General features: G+C 59.9%; 1 protein-coding gene across 1 annotated transcript; it reads right to left on the reverse strand.

Annotated features, from left to right (window-relative positions):
- Positions 1–13,032: 13,032 nt before the first annotated feature.
- Positions 13,033–15,929, reverse strand: VENTX (VENT homeobox). The gene is made up of 4 exons (XM_070504501.1): positions 15,692–15,929; positions 14,975–15,016; positions 13,844–14,004; positions 13,033–13,756 (listed from the first exon to the last, which is right to left on the reverse strand). The coding sequence occupies exons 1-4, from the start codon at positions 15,927–15,929 to the stop codon at positions 13,376–13,378; spliced, it is 822 nt and encodes a 273-aa protein (XP_070360602.1). The 3' UTR covers positions 13,033–13,375.
- Positions 15,930–23,916: the final 7,987 nt, after the last annotated feature.

A 23,916-nucleotide genomic window follows, 5' to 3' on the forward strand; every position in this document is an offset into this window, starting at 1 on the left:
TGCCAGCTAGAAATTGAGCTGGGAAGAAGGAAATGAAAAGCCTGACATTTAAGAGTGGGTGTTCAAGGGAGCCCACCACAACTGACTTATTTTTTTTTTTAAAGATTTTTTTTTTTTAAGATTTTTTTTCTTTTTTCTCCCCAAAGACCCCCGGTATATAGTTGTATATTCTTCATTGTGGGTCCTTCTAGTTGTGGCATGTGGGACGCTGCCTTAGCGTGGTTTGATGAGCAGTGCCATGTCCGCGCCCAAGACTCGAACCAACGAATCACTGGGCCGCCTGCAGCAGAGCGCGTGAACTCGACCACTCGGCCACGGGGCCAGCCCCCACAACTGACTTTTGAGTAAAGACGTGGAGAAAACAAGGTGGCCGGTGGTTCAGACAGGGGCAGCGGGTGCAAAGGCCCTGGGGCAGAGAACCAGGGGTCAGAGGGCTCACCACCCACAGCGTGTGGGCTAGTGGGTTGTGGTGGGGACTTTGGCTGAGAAAGGTGGGTGCTGTTGGAGGTGCTGAGCAGGCGAGAGGTCAGCGTTCTGGCAGGGTCATCGTGGCCACAGTCAGGGGATGCCTGGGTGGCAGGCAGGGAGATGCCCGGATAACCCGGTGGACCAGGACCAGGAAGGATCAGTGAGAAGTCGTCGGGTGCTGGGTGCACTGTGAAGGTAGAGCCAGTGGGGTTGGTATTAAGGACACACAAACGTCCTCAGCATGGCTGATGCGGCACATTTAGAATTCCAGGAAACAGGGAAAGTGGATGCTTTTGCCAACAGGTCACAAAGCCCTCCTCAGGCAGAATGAAACCCTGAGATCTGGGCTACCCGGGCTTTGTACGCGGTGAGCTGTGAGGCTGTCTCTGAGCCGGAAGGGGGTGCCATGGTGCTTGGCGTGTCTTGCACGTGTTAAAGATCTCATAACACTAAAAAATTTTGTGGGAAAAAATACTGTGGGATGCACAAAAGGTGTAAAAATGTGAACTGACGATTGGAAACTCGTCGCTGAACAATCTGCTTTCGTAAAACTTTGAAGATTTACTTAAAATGTAAAGCTCACTTAGATCAAAGCTGTAAATAACTCAAGTGGTGAAGCAGCTGAGCAGATGCATTGATTTCAGCTAGGCAGAGACAGCAGCAACAGCAGACACGGCGGACACAGCAGAGATGGCGGAGACAGCAGAGACAGCGTCGATGAGGGGGACGACAACACTGATGGCCGAGCAGGATGGAGCCCAAGAGCGTCCAGACAACGAGCTCCAGCCGGTACAGAGTCGTGTCCTGGGCTGCTGCACTGTGGGGTGCAGGACACTCAGCGCCCTCAGAGGTGGGGGCTTCAGCCCGTCTTGTGGCCCAGCAGCTCTTCCCCCTGTGGCTGCCAGGGCATCTCTGCATTAAACCCACCCCTGCCTGTGGACCGGCCTGGTGCTGCAGTCCCATCAGGCGAGCTGTGGGGAACCTCCTGCTGTGGGCGCCCAGAAAACACTGGTACCATCGTGGGAAGGGGGCTGCGGGCACGCACCACAGAGGTGGGTGACATGCCCTGAAAACAGGCGGGACAGAAAATCGGGATGATTAACTGCCATGGCCTTTGAGCGGCAGGGGTCCCTACTTTTCTGTGTGGTTCATAATTTCCATAATAGCGACATGATCTTCTATGAGTGGGAAATGGGAACCATGGTTCTCTGGCCCTTGACTGAGGGACATGGCCCTGCTCTGCTCCCCACATGTCCTTGGAGTCTGTTCCAGGGGTGCCGGCACCTCTCAGAGACTCTGAAAAGGCCACAGTTGTTAAAAAGAAACTCCCTCAAAGATCCATCAAACGAAGTGGCCAAAGGTGGACCGATGACCTTTCGGCTATCCAGCATGCCCGGCTTCTCCCCACCAGGACAACGGAACCTGGTGACCAGGAGATGGTTGACGGGCTCCTGGGGTCGGAGCAGCCTTGGCCTCACCCAAGAGAGTATGGGGACCCCAGGCCCAGACCCCTCTGCCCTGCAAATGTTCTCAGGGGGTCTTTGTCTCCTCCCCTCCCACACAGAGGAAGAGGCCTCATGGTGGGAGAGTGACACCTCTCCTCTGTGCCCCCTCCATCCCTCAAGCCGGGGCCAAGTAGTCACCTAGGCAGAGGGCAGGTCCCGGTCAAGGAGGGTGGGGCTGCACAGTTGGGGTGGGGCTGTGACACTCCTGGACCTCAGCCATGGGTGGTGCTGTACCAGCTTGCCCACCTGGTTGCTACAGGCAGCCCATGCGGGGTGGCTGTGGGTGTTGTGGGCCCGTGGGTGTTGAGCCTTCTCTGGGCTCCCAGAGGGAAGCCCACCCTTCCAGGGGGCCCCAGGAGAGACTGAGCGGGGGTAGGGGTGGCTGGTCCCACCTGAGAGACAGCCGCCATGCCCGCCTCCTGCTTGGTCCTGCGTGGCCTCGGAGGGTTCCGCCCCCAACCTCTGCCCCAAACTTTCCGACTCCCCCTGGCCCCTCTGCCCCCACATTCCCGGTGTCCCCAGCCAGGCCAGGCCCTGCCGTCCTTCACCGCGGCCTCCCTCCTCCTTCCTTCTGCCCGCGAGCCCCGTCTGCTGCCCGATGTGTGTCAACACTGCCCTGCAGGACGTGGAGGAGGAAGGAGAGGGCTCTGCTCACCCACATTTCCCCGCCCTGCGGCCTCTAAGCCCACCCTGCATGCCCTTCACCACCCCACCCCACAGGGCCCAGCTCTAGGTCCACGGCCCCAAACCCACAGGTGCACACATGTGTGTTCACAGAGTGCGTGTGCACACTCAGCCCGCAGGGCTCCCTCACTTGTTCCCTCCAGAGCCCTTCGGTCCTCTTCCCTGTGACTCAGCACTGCCTGGAGCAGGAGGGTCTGGGGACTCCCTCCTGTGCAGCCCTCAGCCCTAGCAGCCAGGACAGGTCACTCCCAGCCCAGCCCCTTACCCAGATCCAGGGTCTCCTCACCTTCCCAGCCCCCACCCGGGTCAGGGCCTAAGGCCACGCGGCCCTTTTGCCAAGGGGCTTCCCAGGGAGGTGGTGCACCACGACCCCCACCGACCCAGCCAGGCCGGGCAGCTTCTCCATCAACCAGGAGAGTGGGAAGGGTCGCTGGCTCTGACCCTGGCTGGCCCTCATGCCTGGGAAGCCAGACTCACCCAGCTGATGTGGGCCCTAGTTTCCCCCTCAGCAAAGTGGGGGACTGGGGCCAGGGCCCCGTGGGCCTGCCTGGTGCTGGCAGGCGCAGGTGCTGGCTGGTCTCAGGCTGTGCCCACTCCAGCATTCCCAACTCCTAGTTGACCCCCAGGCCTCTGCTGGGGGGCCTACAGTACCTGTGGGGATCCCGGGCCCTCGGGGCAGGGCCCTGAGCTGGGGCCTGAGGAAGGACCTCTCCCTGTGGGTCAGCCAGCGGAGAACCAGGGAGGCCATGAGCAGGGCTGTAGAGGCAGCGCCGCTGAGGTGGGAGGCCCAGAGGTGACAGGTCCCTCCCCAAGCCTGGGGCCTGGCCCTCTCAGTGGAAAAGAGACCCCTGGCCCCTGGGTCATGGACAGTAGAGACTGCTGGGACCAAGGCCTGAGCTGAGCCTGTTGTCTGGACCCAGGAGAGCCGGCAGGGGAGGGATAGGCCGAGTGTGTGCACACGTGCAGCCTGTGTGCAAGCCCAGCAGCCCGGGCCCCCATGGGTTGGGCGTGGAACTGCCAGGTCAGCAGTCTGGACAGTGTGGCCACAGTTCTTCCGCAAGGTGGGGGTCCTGGAAAGGCCGAGGGGGCCCTGGGAAGGGCTGTCCGCCCTGTGGCCTTGGGGGCAGGGGAAAGTTCCCATGGCCAGGGAGCGCTCCTGATACGGCTGGGAGAAGAGAAAGAAAATATCAAGAGGCCACAATTATCTCCTGAGAGGGAGTCACCCAGATGCAGCCTTGAAGCCCTGACGCAGGGGCCGGGCCTGCCAGCCTCCCAGCCTCCCGCAGCCCAGGCTTAACTCTTTGCCTCCTCCTCCTCCATCTCCCGGGGACGCTGTGTCCATCCTCAGAGCCTATGGGCACAGGCCCCGCGGCCAACACACTGCACAGCCTGGCCTGGAGCACAGGTCTGAGGACCAGACCCCACGGGGACTTCCCATGGGTGCCAGGGCCACGGGGGTCTCTGCCGGTGGTCATGCTGGCTGTACACCGGCCAGCCCAGGCTGCCCGCTCCGGAAGCCCCAAGCCCAGGTGCCCAGGAGCACGGAGGCTCTCCTTCTTCGAAGCCCCCAGCTTCCCCGGGCTGGGTGAGGGCCAAGGCCCAGACCTGGTTTTCTGTCACCCCACCTCCTGGAGCCCACCTTCTCTCCATAAACAGGGTGCAAGGATGCCAGATTTAGCAAATAAGAATTCAGGATCCCCAGCTCAGTTCCAATTTCAACGTACAATGAATAATTTTTTGTTGTGAATATGGCTTACTCCTTGCTGAGTGGCGCTCCGGCGTGTGGACCCACCAGCTCATGGATTTTCATCCACTCCTGTGCGGGGGCCTTAGAGAGATTTCCAGGTGGAGGACACTCCTATTCTCATCTGTTTGGGGCAGACTCCTGGGTGTTCAACCTCTCAGCTCCAAAGGGGTTGGCTGTTTTCAGCTCCTCCTTTGACAGATTGAGAAACTGAGCCTTGCAGAGGCAGCCTGCACCGCACAGCCATGGTGAGCCTCGATTCAGGCCTCAGACGCTTCTCTGTGGCTGCTGACCCTGCCTGGCCTGGCCCACCGGTGGAGAGTGCCAGTGTATAATCACCCGGGGACCGCAGTGACTGCAGGGGCCTGCGGGGCAGCAACCCAGGTCTCCGAGTCCCACAGACCAGTGGGCACCCTCTCTGGGAACAGGCCAGGGGAATCCACCAAGGGTTAACAGTCAGCTACCTTCCGGGGCCTGGGACCTGTAGCCTAAGCTGGGCAGACAGCTGTGGGAGGCCCCCCCCCCCCCGCCCCCAGAAATGGGGCAGAGGCAGGGAGCGAGCAGACCTGAAGGCCACCCCTTATCGCTGTCAGCTCCGTGCCAAGACATCCTCCTTGGCCGACAAGGATACTTTCTGTCCCTTAGGTGCAGGGAGGGCCAGGCCCCTGTGCTTGCTGTTGCAGGGGCCACTCTTGGGGTCCACAGTGCCCAGGGTTTTGCTGGACCCAGCAGGGAGCCATGCCCCCGGTACAGGGCCCAGGACACGGGGCCCGGGCCTGCATGGATGCCAAGGGGCTGGTAAACGGGAATCCTTCCTGGGAGCAGGGGTCTGGCTGGAGCCCCCAGGGTTGGTGGAAAGGACCTCATCTAGCCCCCTGGAATCCAGCCTCTGTGTCTGCCCACTGGGGACCGTCCTCACCACTTGGGAGGGGGCTGTACCTGGTATGCTCCACTCTGCTCTGCTCCTGGAAAATCTGACCGGGGGTCCCGTGGACAGGCAGGAGGTGGGCTGTGTGGCCCAGTGTGCAGGGAGGGGCTGCCCTGGGGTTTGGGTTTCTCTGAAAACACTGAGGGGCCACACAGCAGCTCAGAGTGGGTGGGGATGCAGGGCGCACCTGTCACCCAGCGAGCAGCCCCAGCGTCCACCTGTTCAGAGCCCTCCTAACCTCTTCTCTCCCGGGCCGAAGCTACCTGAGTGCATTCCTTCGCCTCCCGTGTCTGTAAAATGAGTGTGCGTGGGGGGCTGAGACCCCGAGGGTCAGGGCTCTCTATGGGCCACAGCCAGGTAGGCTGGCTGGAATTGAAGCCGCCATTGAGCTCCTGGCCCCTCAGCTGCCTCTTCCCTCTGACGAGCTGCACATGACAGCCCAAGATGGCTCCTGGACACAGAAACTTCCGTGTCACCAACTGGCTTCCTGTGGCCTTCTGGGAGACAGAGACAGTGGATTGGGCCCCGCCCAGCTGACCTCACACCCAAGCCCCCCAGGCTCCAGCTGGTGGGGGACCGGCCACGCCCCCCCAAGGACAGGCCCCTTGGCTACTCCAACTTCAAGGGAAAGGTGGAGGCAGGGGAACAATGAGGTGACCAGCCGGGTCCAGCGACACCCAGCAGTGCGACCCCGGCCAAGAGGGGCCGGGCTGGGATTACGTCCCCCAGGGTGGAGCCCTGGCTGTCCCTGCCTGTCATCATCTTCATACCTTCCTGGATTTTTAAGGTGCTTTATCACGAGCTGACACTGATTTTATAAACAGGAAAATAAGTTTACAGAGGCAGAGTGAAGAACTCGGCGGTGCTGTAGGACAGTGCAGGGCCTCTCCCCACCCTGCTGCCCCTGCCCCTCCCCATCTCTCTACCTCCCTTTCTGTCAGTCTCTCTGTTGCTGTCTCTCTCTGTGTCTCTCTCTGTCTCTGTCCATCTGCCTCCTGCCTCCTTCCTTCCTGCAGACTTGTGTAGCCCAAGGTCAAGGGCAACCCTGTGTTTCCCAGAAGCCGTGGAGGCAGCTTTGAGGGGGAGGGTGGAGGCGAGATGGAGCTCAGGATGGGAGTGGCCAGGATGGGGAGAGGCCCCCCGGGAGGTTTAGGGAGAACAGTGGCCAGAGGAGATGGTCCCGGAGCCACCACTCGAATAGGGGCCTCACCCCTTGAGCACGCGTGTGTTAGTGTGAGCGAGTGTGTCCGTGTGAGCATGTGTGAGTGTGCCCCAGCTCCTGGAGGGTCCTCCCTCAGGGCCCTGCCTGGCCTTTCTCCAGCAGAGGACAGGGTGGGACACCCCTTTGTTCCCCACCCCCAGTGCCTCAGGGGACATCTAGCCCAGAGGTCTGGCCAGACTGCCTCCGGGCACCCGGGAGAGCTCCTGACCAGTTGACATGCTAGTGTCTTGACTCCTCTGCACCTTGGCCATGGCTGCATGGCCTGAGGGGCTCAGCACTGGGGGAGGGCAGGCCTTCCTTCCCAGAGGCCATGCGTCTGCAGACAGGCTGCCCATCAGGGGCTGCTGCTTCTCAGTCACACCCCTCGGCCCAAACAGGAGTCCAGGCCATCGTTGGGGGCTGGTCAGGAGGGCCTGGGCCAGGTCAGCAGGGGCCTGGGTGTGTCCCCCGGACCTGGATGGTCACGCGTTCTCACTGGCTTCCCTTAGGTGTCGATCTGTACCCACCACTTGGGGGTCCTGCCTTTGCCCACCTAGGACCCCCCAGGAACCCATCACTCTGTCGGACGTTTGGGTGCAACAGCCCAACGAACCCCTGCCCCCACCCCCATGGGGGGGTGACACACACAGACACACACGCAGATACACACACACCCACACACAGATACACAGACACACATGGATACACACACAGATGCACAGACACAGGGACACACACAGACACACAGACACACACACAGATTCAGACCTGCATCAGAGCTGGCCTCAGGGCAGAGGGCAAGGAAGGTGTGGCCTTGGGGCCTCTCTGGAGGAAGGGCAGGAGGGTGAAGCCCTCCTGCTCCAGTGGCTGGTGGCTCCGGTGGCACAGACCACCACAGGGGCAGAGGGGAGAGCAGAGGCCTGTGGGTACTGGATGGGCAGGACTCCCCAGGACCCGGGAGACAGGGAACCTGAAGTCTCCTCAGTTGCAGACTCAGGCCACCACCTCTGTCACTCCCCACAGGCCAGGAGTTTCTGTGAATAGAGTGGTAGACACGAGTGCACGTGGATCCGGCTGTCTCCTAACTCTGGCGGGCACTGACCGGGTACCTACTTCCACACACGGCGGGAGCTAAGCAGCCCTGCTCAGGCCCCTGGGCCTGGGGCCACCAGCCTGGGAGAGGGGTGGCGTCTGCGTGTGTCTGTATCTGTGTGGTCTCTCTCTGTGTGGGCAGCCTTGGGTCTTTGATCAGCTGTCCCCCAGGCACTGCGACCCTCGCCCATCCCTGTGTTCTCGCCCCCAAGGCTGCAGAGCCCTGCCTGTCACCAGACACCCCAAGGGCTCTGGGAGCAGAACTGAGCACACAGGGTGTGTGGTCCCAGGAGAGCTCTCCCACCCGATCCTCAATCCTCTGCACTCCTGGGCAGCCCCAGGCCCAGGCGGCCTCCCTGGGGTGGGGTCCAGGGGCTCAGTGCAGGGGTGGCACGACGGGACACTGGGCATCACCCTGGGCAGAGCAGGAGGCCAGAGCCCTGGCACGGGGTAGGGGGGCCCCTTCCCGAGCCAGTTCTCCTGGCTGCACTTTCCCGGCCCTGACGTAAGCAGCCACACGCTGGGAGATAAGCACTGGAGGAGGGTGGCCAGGCCTGGCCCTGTCCCAGGCCCTGAGCCAGCAGCCCCCAGCCCCGTGGGCCCCACTGCCGGGGGCGCTCAGCACTCCACTCAGAGCAGGTCTTTGTGCCCCAATCTCGCAGGTGCGGGGGTGGACGGGGGCCTTGGCACGGCGCAGCCCGTGACCACATGCGACAGCGGCTGCTCGGTGTGCCCGGCCGCCAAGGTCTCTGCGTTGCATAAATGGGGCGCACGGCGAGCAGCAGCGGAGCTCGCCGTCAGCAGACGTGTCTCCTCCACGCCCGCTCCGCTCGCCTTGCCCACCGCAGGGGCCCGAGGCTGGACCAGGTGAGGTGAGGCTCACCCATCAAGCTGGCTGCTCACACCCAGGACTCCACACTGCCCGCCGGCCTCCTCCGCAGCCTCTCCTGCGGCCGTGCAGGGACCTCTCCGGGACAGCCGCCCAGGCGCTGAGGAGCTGCGCACTCGTCGTTCCTTCTTCCTATGCATATACTTCTTTGAGGGTCGGTCCTAAAGAGGTGTAGGCATGGGAAAATGGGGCGACGAGACCCCCTCCTCCTCCCGCCGATCCTGCGCCCTGACCTGCCGCCTGCGGACTGGCTGACGGGGCTGCGTGATCCTCCTCCTTGGAGGAGGAGTGTGCCCCGGGTGTGTCGGGTGTGTCGGGAAGATGGCCCCAGCCTCATCTTTGCCCCCGGGAGGGAGCCGGGGTGGGGGGTGCAGGCACCCCCCACTCTGTGATGAGTCTCACTGGGGGTCCCCTGAGGGGTTACAGAATGTGCTGGAACAGAACTTGGCACAGCCCATCTGAGGCAGCTGCTGGGTCTGGGTCTGGGTCTGGGGCACAAGGGTGACAGCCCGATGCGTGGAGAGGCTGGAGGTGGTGGGGCCGCGTCTGGGGCAATCGCTGCTTCTCACGCCTCTGTTACACCTTTGTAAATAATGAGCCTGAGCTGATGTTCTAATCAGAAACATCAATAAAGCTAATTTCTTGTAAACGTAGTGTGGACGTTTGAACAATCAACAAGTTTCAACAAAGCTGTGTGGTGCTTCCTCTCGTCTGGGCTGGTTGGATGGGGGTGACGTTACTAAGAGTGCTCTGGGGAGAACTTCTGGCTGGGAGGGCAGTGGGGGTTTCTGACGACCTTTCTGAAAACCAGGGTCGATTTTCAAATGCTCCCAGGATGCGTGGAGCAGGTGGCAGTGATGGGAGGGCCAGGAATCCCAGGGCTGGACCATGAGCGCAACCCCGCCCCCTGGGGCACCGCGGCCCCCCACCACCCCCCCACACCCCGCCAAGGTGGCAGCTCGCATCCCTGAGCCTGGGGGAGGAGAACGGACAGCAGCTGAGAGCTTCAGCAATGCTTGTCAGCCTTTTGTCAGCTAATCCACCCAGCAAATGGAGCAACCGCTCGCTGACAACAGGCACCCTGTATCAGCATCCCGCCCCAGGCCAGGCCTCTCCCCTAATCTCCTTCGATAGTAACTGGCTGGTACCATCCTCAAAGGACCACAGCCTCCTGTTGGGGGAGGGGACAGCCGGGCCCACAGCAGGGGCTGCAGGACAAGACAGCCCCCAGGAGGCACCACCCCACACCCCTGGCTCAGGGCTGAGCCCCCTCCCAACCCTCCTCACAAAGTGGCTGGGGTCTGGCTCCCTGGTGTGGCTCCCACAGGACCCTTGAGAGTAGAGAAGGAAAGCAGGCATCATAACACCCTCAGTGCACAAGCAACAGCGGTGCTGATCCAGACACCCATGTTCCCTGTAATGGGCAGTGTGGTGGATTGCAGGCATGGCTGGACCTGGGAAGCCAAAGGTCTGCCTGACTCTCCACTCCTCCAGACCTCAACTGCAGGGCACGGCTGCTGGGGAAGGGTTGCCACAGCTGGGAGTGGGGGCGTGCCCTCCCCTGGGTGCTTGACTGGCTGCATGGGTCATGTGCCTCACCCCAACCCTGAGGTGGGGTCACCTGTCGACAGTTTGGAGCTAGGCGGGCAGCCTCCCAGGCAGGGAGAAAGGGAGAGAGTCCCCACCAGGAGGTCGGGCACAGAAGCGCAGAGTGTCCTGCCAGCTCCAGCCCAGCTAAGGAGCATCGAGGCAGCTGTGAGGCCAGGAGGCCCTTGGAAAAGCCAAGCGTCACACCACCCACCACGGTCAGTTGGGGGGGACGAGGGGGAGGTGCTGCCACCTTGTCCCGTGAATGGCAGGGTGGGGGTCCCAGGGGCACTGAGCAGACAATCCTGTCCCACAGATGTCACTGGGGCTTCCCTGGTGAAGGGGTTTCCATTCACTGGTCACTTTGCCACTAGCAAATAACCACGAGGGCTGGGAATGAGGGTCTTACTGGCCTGGGCAGGGGGCGAGGCTGCGCCCTCCAGCTGCAGAGGCCTGGGAGCCAGCAGGCTGCACACCGCCCTCAGGGTCACTGCCTCGCAGGCCCTTACCTCCCGCACTGTGGCCGCAAGCCCCAACCCAGTCCTCCCCTGCCCGTGGCTCAGGGACAATGCTGGGATCTTGGTGATGGCAGTTCCTCTCCCACTGGGTGCTGATGACATGGGCCAGGCAGGAGAACCTGTGCCGCAGCCCCCAAAACCCGCGTTTTTATCACTGTAGGGGCTGCGGGGTCACTCCAAACTCCCCACACAGCACTTGTTGGGTCCGCCTTTGTGCACCACTTCCCCTCTACTTGTGGGGTTCGTTGGGGAGGGGGCCTGGGAGGGCTGATGCCCCCTAGCACCAAAAACTGCAGGGCTCAGAACCAAGCGAGCGCTTGGCCCCAGGAGAAGAGCAGGGCCGGTCAGCCCACAGGCACAGGGCCTGGGCTCACCTCCCTCTGGGCCAGCATCCAGGCTGCCCTGCCCAGCCTCCTCCTGTGGAACTTCAGACAGAAAGGCTGGAAGCCCCATTGACACCCGTGGACCCTCCACCCGGGTTCAGGGCTGACAACTCTGCCGCATGTGCTTCACTGTGCTGTTTTTGAACCTTCTGAACGTTAAGTTTCAGCTATGAGATCCTGCAGACAGTGGGGTGGCTCCTCACCTGGCCCTGTTAACCACAGAGAGGGGGACCCCCCGGCCCCACCTGGCAGAGCCATCGGCTGCCCCCCAGTCTGTACAGCTGTTTTCCTACAGCTCCTGCTCGAGGTGCACAGGCTGCTGGGTCTTGCATCCTTGACACCAGGGACTGCTGGAGGCGTCCCGGCCAGTGTCCCCTGCAAAGTCCCCGTTTCCTGTAAACTGGATTTAGGTTTTGGGCAGGACTATTTCAGAGGTGATTCTGTGTCTGTGCCGATGGGGTGAAGCCAGTGCGAATGCCTTCCCATCCCAGGGGGACCCTGCGTCCAGCGCTGACTGAGGCCACACTGCTGTGGGTGGGGCTTGGGGAGCACAGGTCAGTCCCACTGGTCAATCTACACCCCTGAGCCTCCCAGTCAAGGCTAGTCATCACAGCCACTGGGATCACCAAGAGGACCAGGCAGATGGGCACCCGCTGCCCAGAAGTGAGTGGACATTTCAGACAAGTGGAGCCCAAGGCTTCAGGGGGGACACAGGGGGACAACAGCACAGACACATGGATAACACTTGGACATACACCACACACGATAGGAAACAGTGGGCAGTAACTAGACACTCGCTCCAGTTTTCAGGGGCAAACAAAGAATCCAGTTCAGTGTTTTTGAAGCAAAAATGAAAACACACAAGCCTGAATGGCGTGCCTGTCTGGTCAGATCCTGACCCACGAGAAGTCCTGAGTGCACGGCTCAGCACAGCCATGGAAGCTGCCTCTGTGAAGCAATCTGTGGCCCCAGCGCGGACAGGTGGTCCCTACAGGATGACTCTGGGCACCCGGCCGAACTTTGAAAGCCTCAGCCTGGCCCTTGGTGGCTGTGCCCCTGGCCCCCTGGGTCTATCCTCAGACACCCACCTGGATGGAGCTCCTCTGCTCAGAACCCTCTCTCCCTTGGAGTGCACAGCTCTCCTGGCCTCACTGTGTCCCCTTGCTGCCCGCCTTCCTGCAGGCCCCAGGGGTGCATGCTCATGCTATCCACTCTGCTCGAGGGTGCCCCGTCACAGACGCCTCCTCACTCCACCTACTCTCCTCCAAAGCCCACGTCACCCGGCGTGTCGCACACCTCTACACCAGGGTCCCCCCCAGAGCCCACGTCACCCGGCGTGTCGCACACCTCTACACCAGGGTCCCCCCCAGAGCCCACGTCACCCGGCGTGTCGCACACCTCTACACCCAGTCCCTTTGCGACTGAACTGGCCCTTTGTTGTGGACATCCTGGGCGCCCATCCCCAAACCTCGGCTTGCTTGCACTCACCCACTCGGCGCAGACCCCTCCTCACTGTGCGGTGGACGAGGGCATGTTCATTTCAAGTTCGGTGGCACCATGAGAAGCCCTCCAGAAAGCCTGTGCCGAGGAGCCCTCCTTCCAGCACTGGGATGACCTGCCGGGCTGACCAGCACTGGCTTTGCCTCGGGAAGCCTCCTGCCCTCAGCCACACTGCTGCACAGAGCAGGCAGGGAGAGCAGCTCGGGGGAGGGAACCCACAGGACCAAGCCCGGGTACCAGACAGACACAGGCTCAGATCCAGCCCCCGGAGCTTCTCAGCAGCAGAAGGAGCAGGAGAGCTGTGAGCAACACACGGCACACGCCTGGCCCTGCTTGCTCTGGAGGCCGCCATCACCACTGGGTTCTGATTCTTCCGTGGGCAAAATCATCAACTTCTTCCTTCCTGGCTTCCAGTTTTGGGGTCGTTGGTAAAATGGAATTCAAACCCCAAGGTGATAAACACAAATACCTTCGCCTCCCCAACCCTTTCATTTTTACACACAGAGCATGGAGCACAAAAAAGGACCCACCTTTATTGTTTTCAACTGGAAAACCAGATTTTCCAACACCTCATATTGAATAAATTAACCTTTTATCATTTGCTAAAAGCGAGCCCACTTTCACCTTTGGGGGTTCTATTCATTGACCCTTTACCTGCTTCCTGAGCTGCCCTTTGCTAGTTTCCAGTGAAGGAGCAGCTTTAAAACATCCTCAACTGCACACCCTCCAGAATCTTAAGGCGGGTCAGGGTTCCAGGCCCCACGTGTGGATGGGCAGGAGGCCCACGCCAGGGCACAGCTCCATGCACACCTACTGTGTGCGGGATGGCAAGGTGTCAACACGCTCCAGCTGCAGGCTCTGGGCTGCCACAATTCCTCAAAAGGCATCCCCGATGTCTGGCAAGGCGCACAGGCCCCAAGGTCCCCAGGACAAGGCCAGGCCCAGCATGTGCACCTGGCCCCCAGGGTCTGGGAGGCAGCATGTCAGAGGCTGCCCGCTGCACGAGGCCCACGCTGAGGGCAGGGAGGCTTGTTCCATTTGGCAGGGACCCCAGAAGAAGCCAGGGGGCTGTACCAGAGCAGGAGGCCCAGGCAGGGATGCCCAAGGGTACAGAAGCTGCAGGCTGTCGCCCAGGGCAGAAGGTGGTGGGCAGGAAGCCAGCGGTGTGTAGAGAGCTCCGGAGAAGGGGACCTTCAGCTGTGAGTCCTGCAGTTGTCGTTTGTGCTTCATTCGGCGATTCTGAAACCAGGTTTTTATCTGTGGGGAAAACAGGATCAGAGCAGGGGCGACACCAGGCCACCAGGCTAGCCTGGCTCCTTCGCCGGCCTGGGCGCCTAACCTCACCTGCACCTCCGAGAGCCGCATCTCCCGGGCCAGCGTCCTGCGTTCCAGGGGGCCCAGGTAGCGCCGGTGCTGGAAGGACCTCTCCAAGGTGCTGACCTGCTCCACCGTGAAGGCCGTGCGCACGCGGGGAGCCCGCGTGGTGTCTGGCTCCTTGCTCAATCCTGAGGGAGGACGGAAGGGGCACTGAATCCATTTGACCAAAAGTGCTGCCCACGTGAGACAGGCTCTCCTCACTCGGAAGCTGCTGCTAGCTCTGTGGTTACAGATGGCAGACATAGTGATAAGAAATATGACTTGGGGGGTGGGAGGCAGTTCTCAGGAAGCATAGACCCGCCCTCTCCACTGTTCTGCTGTCCCTCTCGGTCTTGGCTCGATTGTCCAGCATGGAGACAGCCCCCCCCCCACCCCAGCCTCCCAGCTCAATACAGAATGAGGTCCAGTGGATACTGGAGAAAGATGATGAGGAATGAACAGCAGTTCTGATGCAGGCCCCTCGCCCTCTGCCCCAGTCCACTCAGTCACTTCCAGAAGGGCTTCCACCCCCTACATCCTTCCAGACAGCACTTTCTTTGGCCTGCAGACTAGGAACTCAATTCACTGGGGGGGGGGGGGGAGGGTGGCAGTGAGGGCCTGAGGGACTGCAGGGCAAGGGGAGAGCCCGGGGGCGGCTCGCCTTCTCCAGGGCCTGTCACACGGTACCCAGTCCCCACGTGCCCAAGCTGTCATCATCAACTGCGTGCCTTTGGCAAGTCTTTGTTTTCTAACGTCTAAAGTAGGAGATGGGGGAAGGCAGTAAGCACCCTTGAGACGAAGGAAACCAGCAAGTGAAAATCATCTACTCGGTCATTATCTAACGAAGTCTGACCAAGTGCCAGGTGGTAGTTTGGGGAACGCAAATCTTACAAATCTAGTTTTAGCTCTCACCTGGAAGCGTGGCAGACAGGAGGAGCAAACGCCTGCTTGCAGGGCGGGCGCGTAACCAGTCACATCAAGGACTTTGATGCAGGGGTGACTGGCTGGCCTTTTGGTGGTGGTATTGGATGTAGAGAATAAATTTAAAATTTCACCTCATCAAAGTGTAACATTATTCTGTAGGGATTACTTAAACTTTTTTAAAAAATGAAAACTTACGGATAACATCAACCCCGTTTTCGACCGTGTAGAACTTTAAACCTAAAAGCAACGATGAAATCACAGAGACTAAAAGACAAACTGAGGCTTCTTGGTGGCGAACAACAAGGGGTCAGACAAGCGGAGGGGCCAGCAGACCTGGGCGCTGGTGGGCAGAGGCACCGACATTCACATGCATGGAAACGTAAAGGGTGGCGTCATCTGGGCCGTGGCTCCCTCGACCCAACCGGCCCATTCCAACTCAATTCTAGATGCCAAACTAAGGTGCGCAGCTTTGCAGGAAAGGCCATAACGACCTCTCTGAACTGGGCAGGTTTCACAAGCTTTAAGACACACTCACCCGCAGCTCTGTGACCCTTGTGGAAATGGGTCCCGAGGACTTTTACAGAGTCTGAAATCCTTGTGAACAAAGGCACTAACGTCAACGTCGTGGCTCACAGTGAGGCCCTGAGGGGTGGCGAGTGGTGGGCCCATCATGGGCAGCCAGGACTGGGTGAGGGGCAGGGGGCGCCCCCCATAGGAGGTGGGTGGGGAAGAGGAGCCCAAGGGGCTTGAGGAGGGAAAACCCCCATTGTGGCTTTTGCCCCCAAAGGGAAGTGTTCACTTGCAGAGAGGCCAGGAACCCCAAACCCCAGCCCTGGTAAGAATGCCCCCACCTCCTGAACCCTCCAAGTCCTGTCCTGATCTGGGCAGGGACACCCCCCCACCCCGACCTACCGGCTGTGGGCGTCCCTGGTGCAGACACTTCTGAGGACTTCACCTCCTCCTCGCCCTGGGTCTGAGGTGGCTCCCCACGGCTGGACCCCCTGGCTTGGGCAGAGAAACTCTCCTGGGAGTCCTCGGCGGGTCTGGAGGTGTGCGACCGCTCCACGTGGCTGCTCTGAGACAGCCAGTCCACCGAGCCAAAGCTGGAGGTCGGCTTGCGGCCGCTGGGCACGGGGGAGGAGGGAGGCATGGCTGGACAGACGGCCTTGCTCAGGATCCGCCCGGTGATAGATGGCAGGGGCTGGGAGCGGGGTCCTCCGCAGGGTAGACGGTGGGGGCTGGGCGCAGGGTCAGCTGAGGGCTGGTCAGGGTGTGCTGGTTGGGTGGGCCGGGCGGAGCACAGGGCTGGGCTGCATTTATAAGCTCAGGGGGAGGAGGGGGTGGAAGGCAGGTTTGCAGAGATGGCTCAAATCCCCCCCAGATAAGAAACACCTAATGGCCTTCAATTCAGAGGCACAAAGGAGACCATTCACACCTCCCCCGGCTCCAAGATGTCTGGGGGAGGGGCGGGGCTTTGGTCAGCCTCCTGCGAGATGGGGGGGTTGGGAACTCCTTACATCCTTTCATCTCCCCCCACTCCCACCCCCACCCCCACCCGGCTGGCCCAGGCTGCAAGAAGGTGATGGCCCCCTCCCACCCCAGTACCAACGTGGGGGGCTTGTCCTGTGGGGTGCTGGGTCATCTTCTTTCTCCAGGTGGGCTCGCCAACCTGCCCTGTGTGTCTGCACTGCCCTCGGTGACAGGTGTGTCCACCTGAGGGAGAGCCCGCTTCAAGTTGGGGACGTCGGCATAGCTGCTCCCAGGACAGGGCAGCCAGGCCAGGTCGAGCGCTTGCTGCGGCCAGCCTGTCCAGCTGGGTAGGAATGTAGGGCAGGCATTCCTGGAAGGGGAATGCACAAGCCCTGTGTGTGCGGGGAGAGGCTGTCCAGAGAAGGACCCTCCGCTCTGCTGGCCCTTCTCTCTCACCATCCCCAGCACCAGCCCAGCTCCTCTTCCGAGTTTTACTTGGTGCCTCAGGATCTGCCTCCAGATTCAGGTGACACGAAAGAGGGGGTGTGGTCACTCAGGGCGTGGACTCGGCTGTGGCCATACGGCATCATGCATCCCACCACCCCAGCTGCCCCCATTGTGGCTGGGTGGCTTCAGAGCCCCCAGGGGACTGGAGCCTGAGCTTCAGGGGGGTGCCCTCAGGATGGTCACCCTGTCCCCATGGCAGCTTCACTCCTGAGCTGGCTGCGTCTGCATCTGGGGGGAGGTGCAGGAGCCAGGTGGGCCTTGCACTCCTCCTCAAGCCTCAGGCTGCCGGGGCCTACCCCCAACCTTTGCAGGAGGGTGTCTGTCTCTTCCACGCAACAGGGCAGATGGACACGTGCTGCAGAAACCCACCTGGCGGGCCCTGGGCGCCCCTTGGAGCACGGGCTGGGGGGTCCAGGCTGCGCTGCTGGCGGCCAGAGTCAGGTGTGAAGCTGGTCTGGCTCAGAAGCCCCTGGCGGGGCTTCCGTGCAGACAGACGGGTTGGGTCAGTAGCCTCGATCCCTGCGGGCGCCGGCGCCAGCCTGGGAGAGGCACCGACAGCTGTTCACGCCCACTGGCCGGCAGAGATCAAAGGCCTCATGGCCTGACCCGGGATTAACACCCAGACCCCGCCTACCAAGCCTCTCTGGCAGGGGAGGGGGAGTGATGTGGAAGCCAGACGCCCATGAGCACAGCGGAGAACAGGCCAGCGGGTGAGGGACAGAATGCCTCTGACCCGGGCCTTCCTCCCGCCCTGTACTGGCCCAGTTCGCCCACTGGGCCCTGTGGGGTGAGGCTGGGATTTGAATCACTTGCTGTGTGTGCCATGGGGTGTCTCAGACGAGAACTGCAGGATGTGCTGGCAAGAGTGAGGTCCCCTCAGGCACATGTGGCCCCAGGGCTGGCTCCAAGGACACCCACAGGGCAAGCTGCTAGTGCCCCGAGACAGGGGCCATCCTGCTGGCTGGGGACGGAGGCCTAGTTGGTGGGGGCCTGCGCAGAGCTCCTCCGGGACGAACGGGTGTGGGGGTGCCTCAAACCAGACAGAGAGAAGTAGCCCCCAATGACTGCTCAACGTGCACAGAACCGGCTGGAGAGGCCTCCTCCACGCAAAGAGGAGCGCCTGTCGGAAGCTACTGCGCTGCACCTCAGGAGAGCTAATGCAGGAACCGGCAGCCTCCGACGCATCACCTCTGGAAACTTGGTTTTAGCCTCTCTCCATTTCCCTTGGCCTCCTGGCGCCACACCCGTACCTCCCTCAGCTTGTCCCAGCTCTGCCCAGCGACCCCCTCTCTAATCGTGGACCCTCCCCTAACGCTAGCCCGGCCTTCGCTTTCCCACCTCCCTTGCCTACAGCCTCCCCTACCTGAACCCCCCTCCTGAGTCCAAGGTGACCCCACCTCAGCAAGTCAGATAGCCCGTCCCTCCTGTGTTCTCCCCTCCAGTTTGGCTGCTGCCTGGGGTTGTGCCCTCTTCCCAGTGCCTGTCATTCCCATCAGCACTGCCAAGGGCTCAGGCCCTTCTCCCCTCACCTGGCTGGCTGTGTGCACTGGAGTCTCCCCTCCCCTCCTTCCTGCAGTGTGGGCCCCTTTCCCTCCGCAGCTGCTCCAGCCAATGACAGCTGTGTCACCCATGCCTGGCCTCAGCTTCCCCACTTAGCCTCGGAGCAGCATCTGGGGCTCCCAGGGGCCTGCCCCTCCACTGGCTCTGGGACCCGCGCCTCCGAGTTCGCCGCCCCTCCGCTGCCTTCCCCCAAGACCGGGTGACGATATGATCGCGTGGACTTGGCCCTTGGCCGCCGGCTCTATTATGGGGCACCTGCGCACTCGTGGGTCGCCTCCCACCTGTACCCCGGCGGCACCGGCATGGCGGGGGTGGCGGTGAGTGGGTGTCCCCTGTGCTCTCGAGTCCAGTCCAGCCCTCGGACGCCCTGGCTGCCCCTCCCCCACACAGTCTGGACCCAGACTCCCCCTGCCCTCCCCGTCCCGCCGCGTTCTCGTCCAGTCCTGGCCGCCTCCACGCCCGCCCCACTGGGTGGTGGAGGCCAGTCCGGTGCGGGCGCGTCGTTCCCCTCCGCTTCCGCCCTCGCTCCAGCTCCGGGGCCTCCGACCTCCCCTCTTCGCCCCTCCCTCCCCTCTATTCCACCCCTCCCATCCAGGTCCCCAAACCTTGGCTCCTCCACCTCCCGGCTCCCTGCCGGCCTGCCGTTCATCCGGCCCCCGGAGGCAGCAGTGGGGCAGGCAGGGGCAGGTGGGCAATGGGAGGAGAACCGTGTGAACTCAAAGCCCCCGGCACCCACCCGCCCCACAGGGAAGGCGGGGCTCTGGAGGCCAAACCTGAAAAGCCCCCCAGCCCGGGGCTCTACAAAGCGGCGGGATGGGCGGATCCAGGCCCCAAGCAGGTGAAGAGCCAGGGAAGGAAGAAGTCCCGGAGGGAGGCAGTGAGTGAGCGCAGGTTGCCCCACGTGTCAGGACGTGGAGTCCTCTGGCCAGCGCTGGCCCCGCACCTGCATGAGCCTTTGCCGGAGAACGTGGCCCTCTGAGAAGGTAAGAAGTGCAGAGTGTGGATGATGAACACACAAAGTCATTAGGGACCAGTCCATGGTCTGCAAGATGCCAGGTCAAAGACAGACCGTGAAATGCGTGATTTTAAAAAAGGATGGAACAGACAGAGGGATGAAGATCCAGGTGGTCCCATACGAGGGTGGCTGACAATGATGTCAGGCCGGAATTGCCCCCACTGTTGACACCACCAGGAGCCATGCACCCCTCCAGAACACATGGACAACACCTCTGGCCACTGGGCAGCGGTCAGGGAGCCACTGTTGCTGGGCGCACCTGTGCCCCAGTGTCCTCCGGCACCTCCCACCCCCGAACCCTGGCCAGCCCTCACCTCCGGTCCTTGAAAGGCACTGCTCTGTGGCTAACGCACAGAGAGAGACAGTGGGCGCTGCAGACCCAGACCGGGGCCCAGTGTGGCCTCTGTGCTCACACCTCCGGGGCTCACCACTCTCATCTCTCTGCTCTGGTCAGCGCATGGCTTGTACCTGATGGCTCGCTCCTCGGAGGCTATCCCAGCATCAGGGTGATTGCCCACCACGTCAACCCAACCGACCTGCTTCTCCCACAGCAAGTGCCCGGCTCCTCTGTCCTCCCCCGAGAAGGCCTCTGGCTGGAGGCTCTGGGTTGCGCTGGGGTGTGGCCTCATCCAGGTGCAGTCCCCAGAGAGATGACCAAAGTCAACCCCCGGCGGCCAGTCCTGGGGCCTCGCAGCTGTGCCCCAAAGACACACCAGGTGCAGCCGGGCGTAGGAGGGGCGCCTGTAGACTGGCTGAGGGTTGTGTTGGGTGACCTTCCGCTGTGGCCGCTAAGTCGCCATGAGTCCGTCTTGTCACTGTGGGGGAACATCAGCTCGAGAGTCTCCGACTCCAGGCCTTTGACTTTGGTGAAAGGAAGGGAACTTTGCAACTGAATTAAATATAAATTTAAAGGCAAGATTCTGAAGATAGGAACCTGAAACCAAGGATGCCTAACACCAAAATAAAGTAGAATTTTATATATGGACTGGATGTGGCGCTCCAAGGCATATGTGGAGACTTAAACTGATTTAGACTAAAAAATTCAGTTCCTCATTCGCACTAGCCATGTTTCAAGAGCTCAGTAACCACATGTGGCCAGCGCCTGTCATACTGGCCAGTGTGGTTCTAGAACATTCCCATCATTCCAGAGAGTTCTGCGTCACAGTGTTGCTCCAGACAATGGACCAAGACAAGTCAGAGAAAACAAAGCAGCAGTGGCACCTCCTTATAAATACGACAAGGACAGTGACCCCTGGGGTCTTAAGGAAGGGACCCCCTTCTGGAAGAGTCTGGTGACAAAGATGACAGGCATTACAGATGGCAACAGCCATGGGGACTAAAGAGATCTTTGATGACAGAGAAACGACAGGCTCACCCACAGTCCTGTGAGTGTGTCCAGGACTGCGGCACACACGGTGAGGGGACGCAGACAGAGTGATCGAGAATCAACACAGCCCTCTAAAAGCCCAGGTCACCGATCCTGGGGAAGCAGAGTTGCCAGCAATGGGAGGCTGGCATAGCGGTGGCATGGAGAAGTGAGGCTGGCGCCAGGGCAAGGACACAGGAGCTTCCAGTCTGCTTACAAAGGCAGGCCTCCAGGAGAGAGCCGCGCGGCGATCATGACAGACGTGAAAAATTATCTGGTGGAAGATATAACCAGAAAATACAGACCGTATTAAGCTGGTCCCAGTGAAACAGTTGGGAGTAAGACCTGTTCCTTGCTCAGGGATCTAACGTTTCTTGGAGGCCAGAGTGCCCTTGAAGGAACAGATCAGAACCAAGGGCTCAGAAAATAAGGGAGGTACGAAGGGCCAGCTGGGTGTCCTGAGGGGAAGAAAACAGATCAGACCCAGCGACCGGGCAGAAAACCCAACTCAAAAGGACAATCTCATGTGGATAAACAGCCAACAGTTGGCCCCAAACGGAGAACCCGCCCCCCCACTTGCTGGGGATGGAGGACAGGAGGGGCTGCATCCACGGACGAGACCCGGGAAGAGGACCAGCCAGAGTCAAACTCAGGGACTCAGCAGGGCTTGGATCTGGGCCGGGTCAGGGGCAGATAAGCCCCACACTGGAGTACTCGTTTTCTGCTGAAAAATTGGAAGAACAAGAAACATAAGGCTTTTTCTAGATGCATGCCCCAAATGACAACAGTTCTGGGAGACACAGTGCGTGAACAGGACTGGCTGGGCAGACTTCCAGAGGCTGGGGCAAAGTGGGTGCTGAATTCTGCATGCACACGTCTGATAGATTTGACGAGTGTCTCCGCCAGCTTGTGCTGTTGTAAGGGAACACCACACGCTGGGGGCTTACACAGCAGACACTCGTTTCTCACAGTTGTGCAGGCTGGGAGTCCGAGCTCAGGTGCCCGGGTGTCGGTTCTGCTGAGGGCTCTCTTCTTGGTAAACAGATGGCCGCTTTCTTGCTGTGTCCTCACATGACGGACAGCAGAGAGAAAGCAAGCTCTCTTATCCATCTTTTTAAGGGCACTAATCTCAATTATGGGGGCTCCAGCCTCACGACCAAATCACCTGCTGAAGGCCCTGCCTCTTAACACCATCACCTTGGGAGTTAGAACTTCAACATATGAAATTGGGGGACACAAACATTCAGACCATAACACAGAACAATATGATTTCTGGCAGGCAAATACATTTAGCTGCAGAACTGGAGCGGGAGGTAAAGTGGGAGCCAGTGCTATTGCCCCTGTGGGCTGAGTGGTCGGCCTCCACGGCATGGTGGGTGAGAGAGGTCATAGGCGCCCTGGATGAACTGGGATGGAAGGGAGCAAACCGGCCAACTGCGGGCCTCTGGTAAAAGCTTGGAGAAGATCGAGGGAGCCTGCCTTATATCATCATAAATCACGTGAAGGATGAACACACATTTACCAAAACCTTAGGGGTATGTTCTCTGCAAAGACGACAGGTCGGCTCACCAAGCCTGGCTTGCAAAAATGATAGCCATTTCAGAGCCTGCCCCGCAGGGTCAAAATGCCCCGCAGAGTCCCCCAATTGCAGGGGTGTTTGAGAATGTTCCAAATATCAAAACTTTTATTGGTGGAGCGTTATGTAGGTGATATAATTAGAGGAATGAGTATAGAAGGAACAATAATTTGGGCAGATAACTGATGAGAATGGAGAAGATGGGCAATTTTGCAACATCAAGTTATAAAGAAAATTTACTTCAGTTAAATTTTTAGGGACAACCTGGACATTAGAGGGAGACACGTAGCAGAACTAATTAGAGGTAAAGAGTGTAGCCCCATCCAGGGATAAAAAGGAAGCCCCCAAATTGATGGGTTATTTGCCTATTTGGAGAAAATACCTTTAACATTTAGGTATTCCCATATGACCGACGTATCGATAGCGAGAAGAAGCTGCCAGTACTAAGGCTGGGACAGCATGGGTTTTTTTTTTTTCTGGAAACACTGTATTTTTTTTTTATTGAGTTAATGATAGGTTACAATCTTGTGAAATTTCAGTTGTACATTATTGTTTGTCTGTCGTGTTGTAGGTGCACCACTTCACCCTTTGTGCCCACCCCCCACCCCATCTTTCCCCTGGTAGCCACTAATCTGTTCTCTTTGTCTACATTTTTAAATTCCTCATATGAGTGCAGTCATACAGACAGCATGGATTTTTGATGGAGGAACACAACATGAAAATACATTCACTTGGGTACCAACCCCAAAGGGAACGGAATTCGGGTGGGAGGCCGAGGATGAAGGGCGCTGGGGTAGCCGGGAGCTGGATTCCAGCCCACTGGCTGCCCGCAGAAACAAACTGGCCCGGAGGGAGCAAGCCACGGCCACAGCCCTGCATGTGGGGCAGATGTTGATGAGGACTGAGGTAGGGTCCTGCCATGGGCCCGACTCAGTCCTGAATGACAGCTGGGTGGCACTAGGAGGACATGGGATAAATTGAAAAGGCGAAACCAGCCCCAAGACCCTGAAGCTGCAGGGAGGCAGGGCTTACAGCTGCGAGGGGAGGACCCACGGTTACCTCCGGAGGTCACTGAGCTGGCGAGGGACACGACTGACGAGCACACTTCATGGCCCACGCGCAGCACAGACTAGAACGAGCAGGCAGCCCAGTCCACCAGGGATTAACACGGGGAAAGTCAGCGGGTCGAAACACCAGCTCACGCACTGTCCACCGGGCCACTGCACAGCAGGGCATCAGCTTGTCAATAGCAGCCTTGCCGGAACTCTACATGCTGTAAGAACAGTCATTACGAGGTGTGAACATCACACCCACTGGGATGGCTACTATCAAACAAAACCCCCAGAAAATAGCAAGTGTCGGCGAGGACGTGGAGAAACTGGAAGCTTGTGCGCTGTTGGTGGGAATGTAAAATGGTGCAGCCACTGTGGAAAACAGTATGGAGGGTCCTCAAAAAATTAAACATACAACTACGATACGACCTAGCCATCCCGCTTCTGGGCATATACTTGAAAGAATTAAAAGCAGGGTCTTGAGATATTTGCACGCCCGTGTTCACAGCAGCATCATTCACAAGGGCCAAGAGGTAGAAGCAACCCAAGTATTCACTGATGGATGAATTGATAAACTAAATGTGGTTTATC

Source organism: Equus asinus, chromosome 2 (assembly GCF_041296235.1).
Source record: "Equus asinus isolate D_3611 breed Donkey chromosome 2, EquAss-T2T_v2, whole genome shotgun sequence".
Classification (NCBI taxonomy): domain Eukaryota; kingdom Metazoa; phylum Chordata; class Mammalia; order Perissodactyla; family Equidae; genus Equus; species Equus asinus.

What these genes read in the sequence shown, in the direction of transcription:
- VENTX (XM_070504501.1), bottom strand. Translation starts at nt 15,929, where the DNA reads ATGCCTCCCTCCTCCCCCGTGCCCAGCGGCCGCAAGCCGACCTCCAGC. An exon ending in ACCAGGGACGCCCACAGCCG is followed by an intron (nt 15,017 to 15,691) that starts GTAGGTCGGGGT and finishes CGTTGCTTTTAG; the next exon opens with GTTTAAAGTTCTACACGGTC. An exon ending in TGCGGCTCTCGGAGGTGCAG is followed by an intron (nt 13,757 to 13,843) that starts GTGAGGTTAGGC and finishes TTTTCCCCACAG; the next exon opens with ATAAAAACCTGGTTTCAGAA.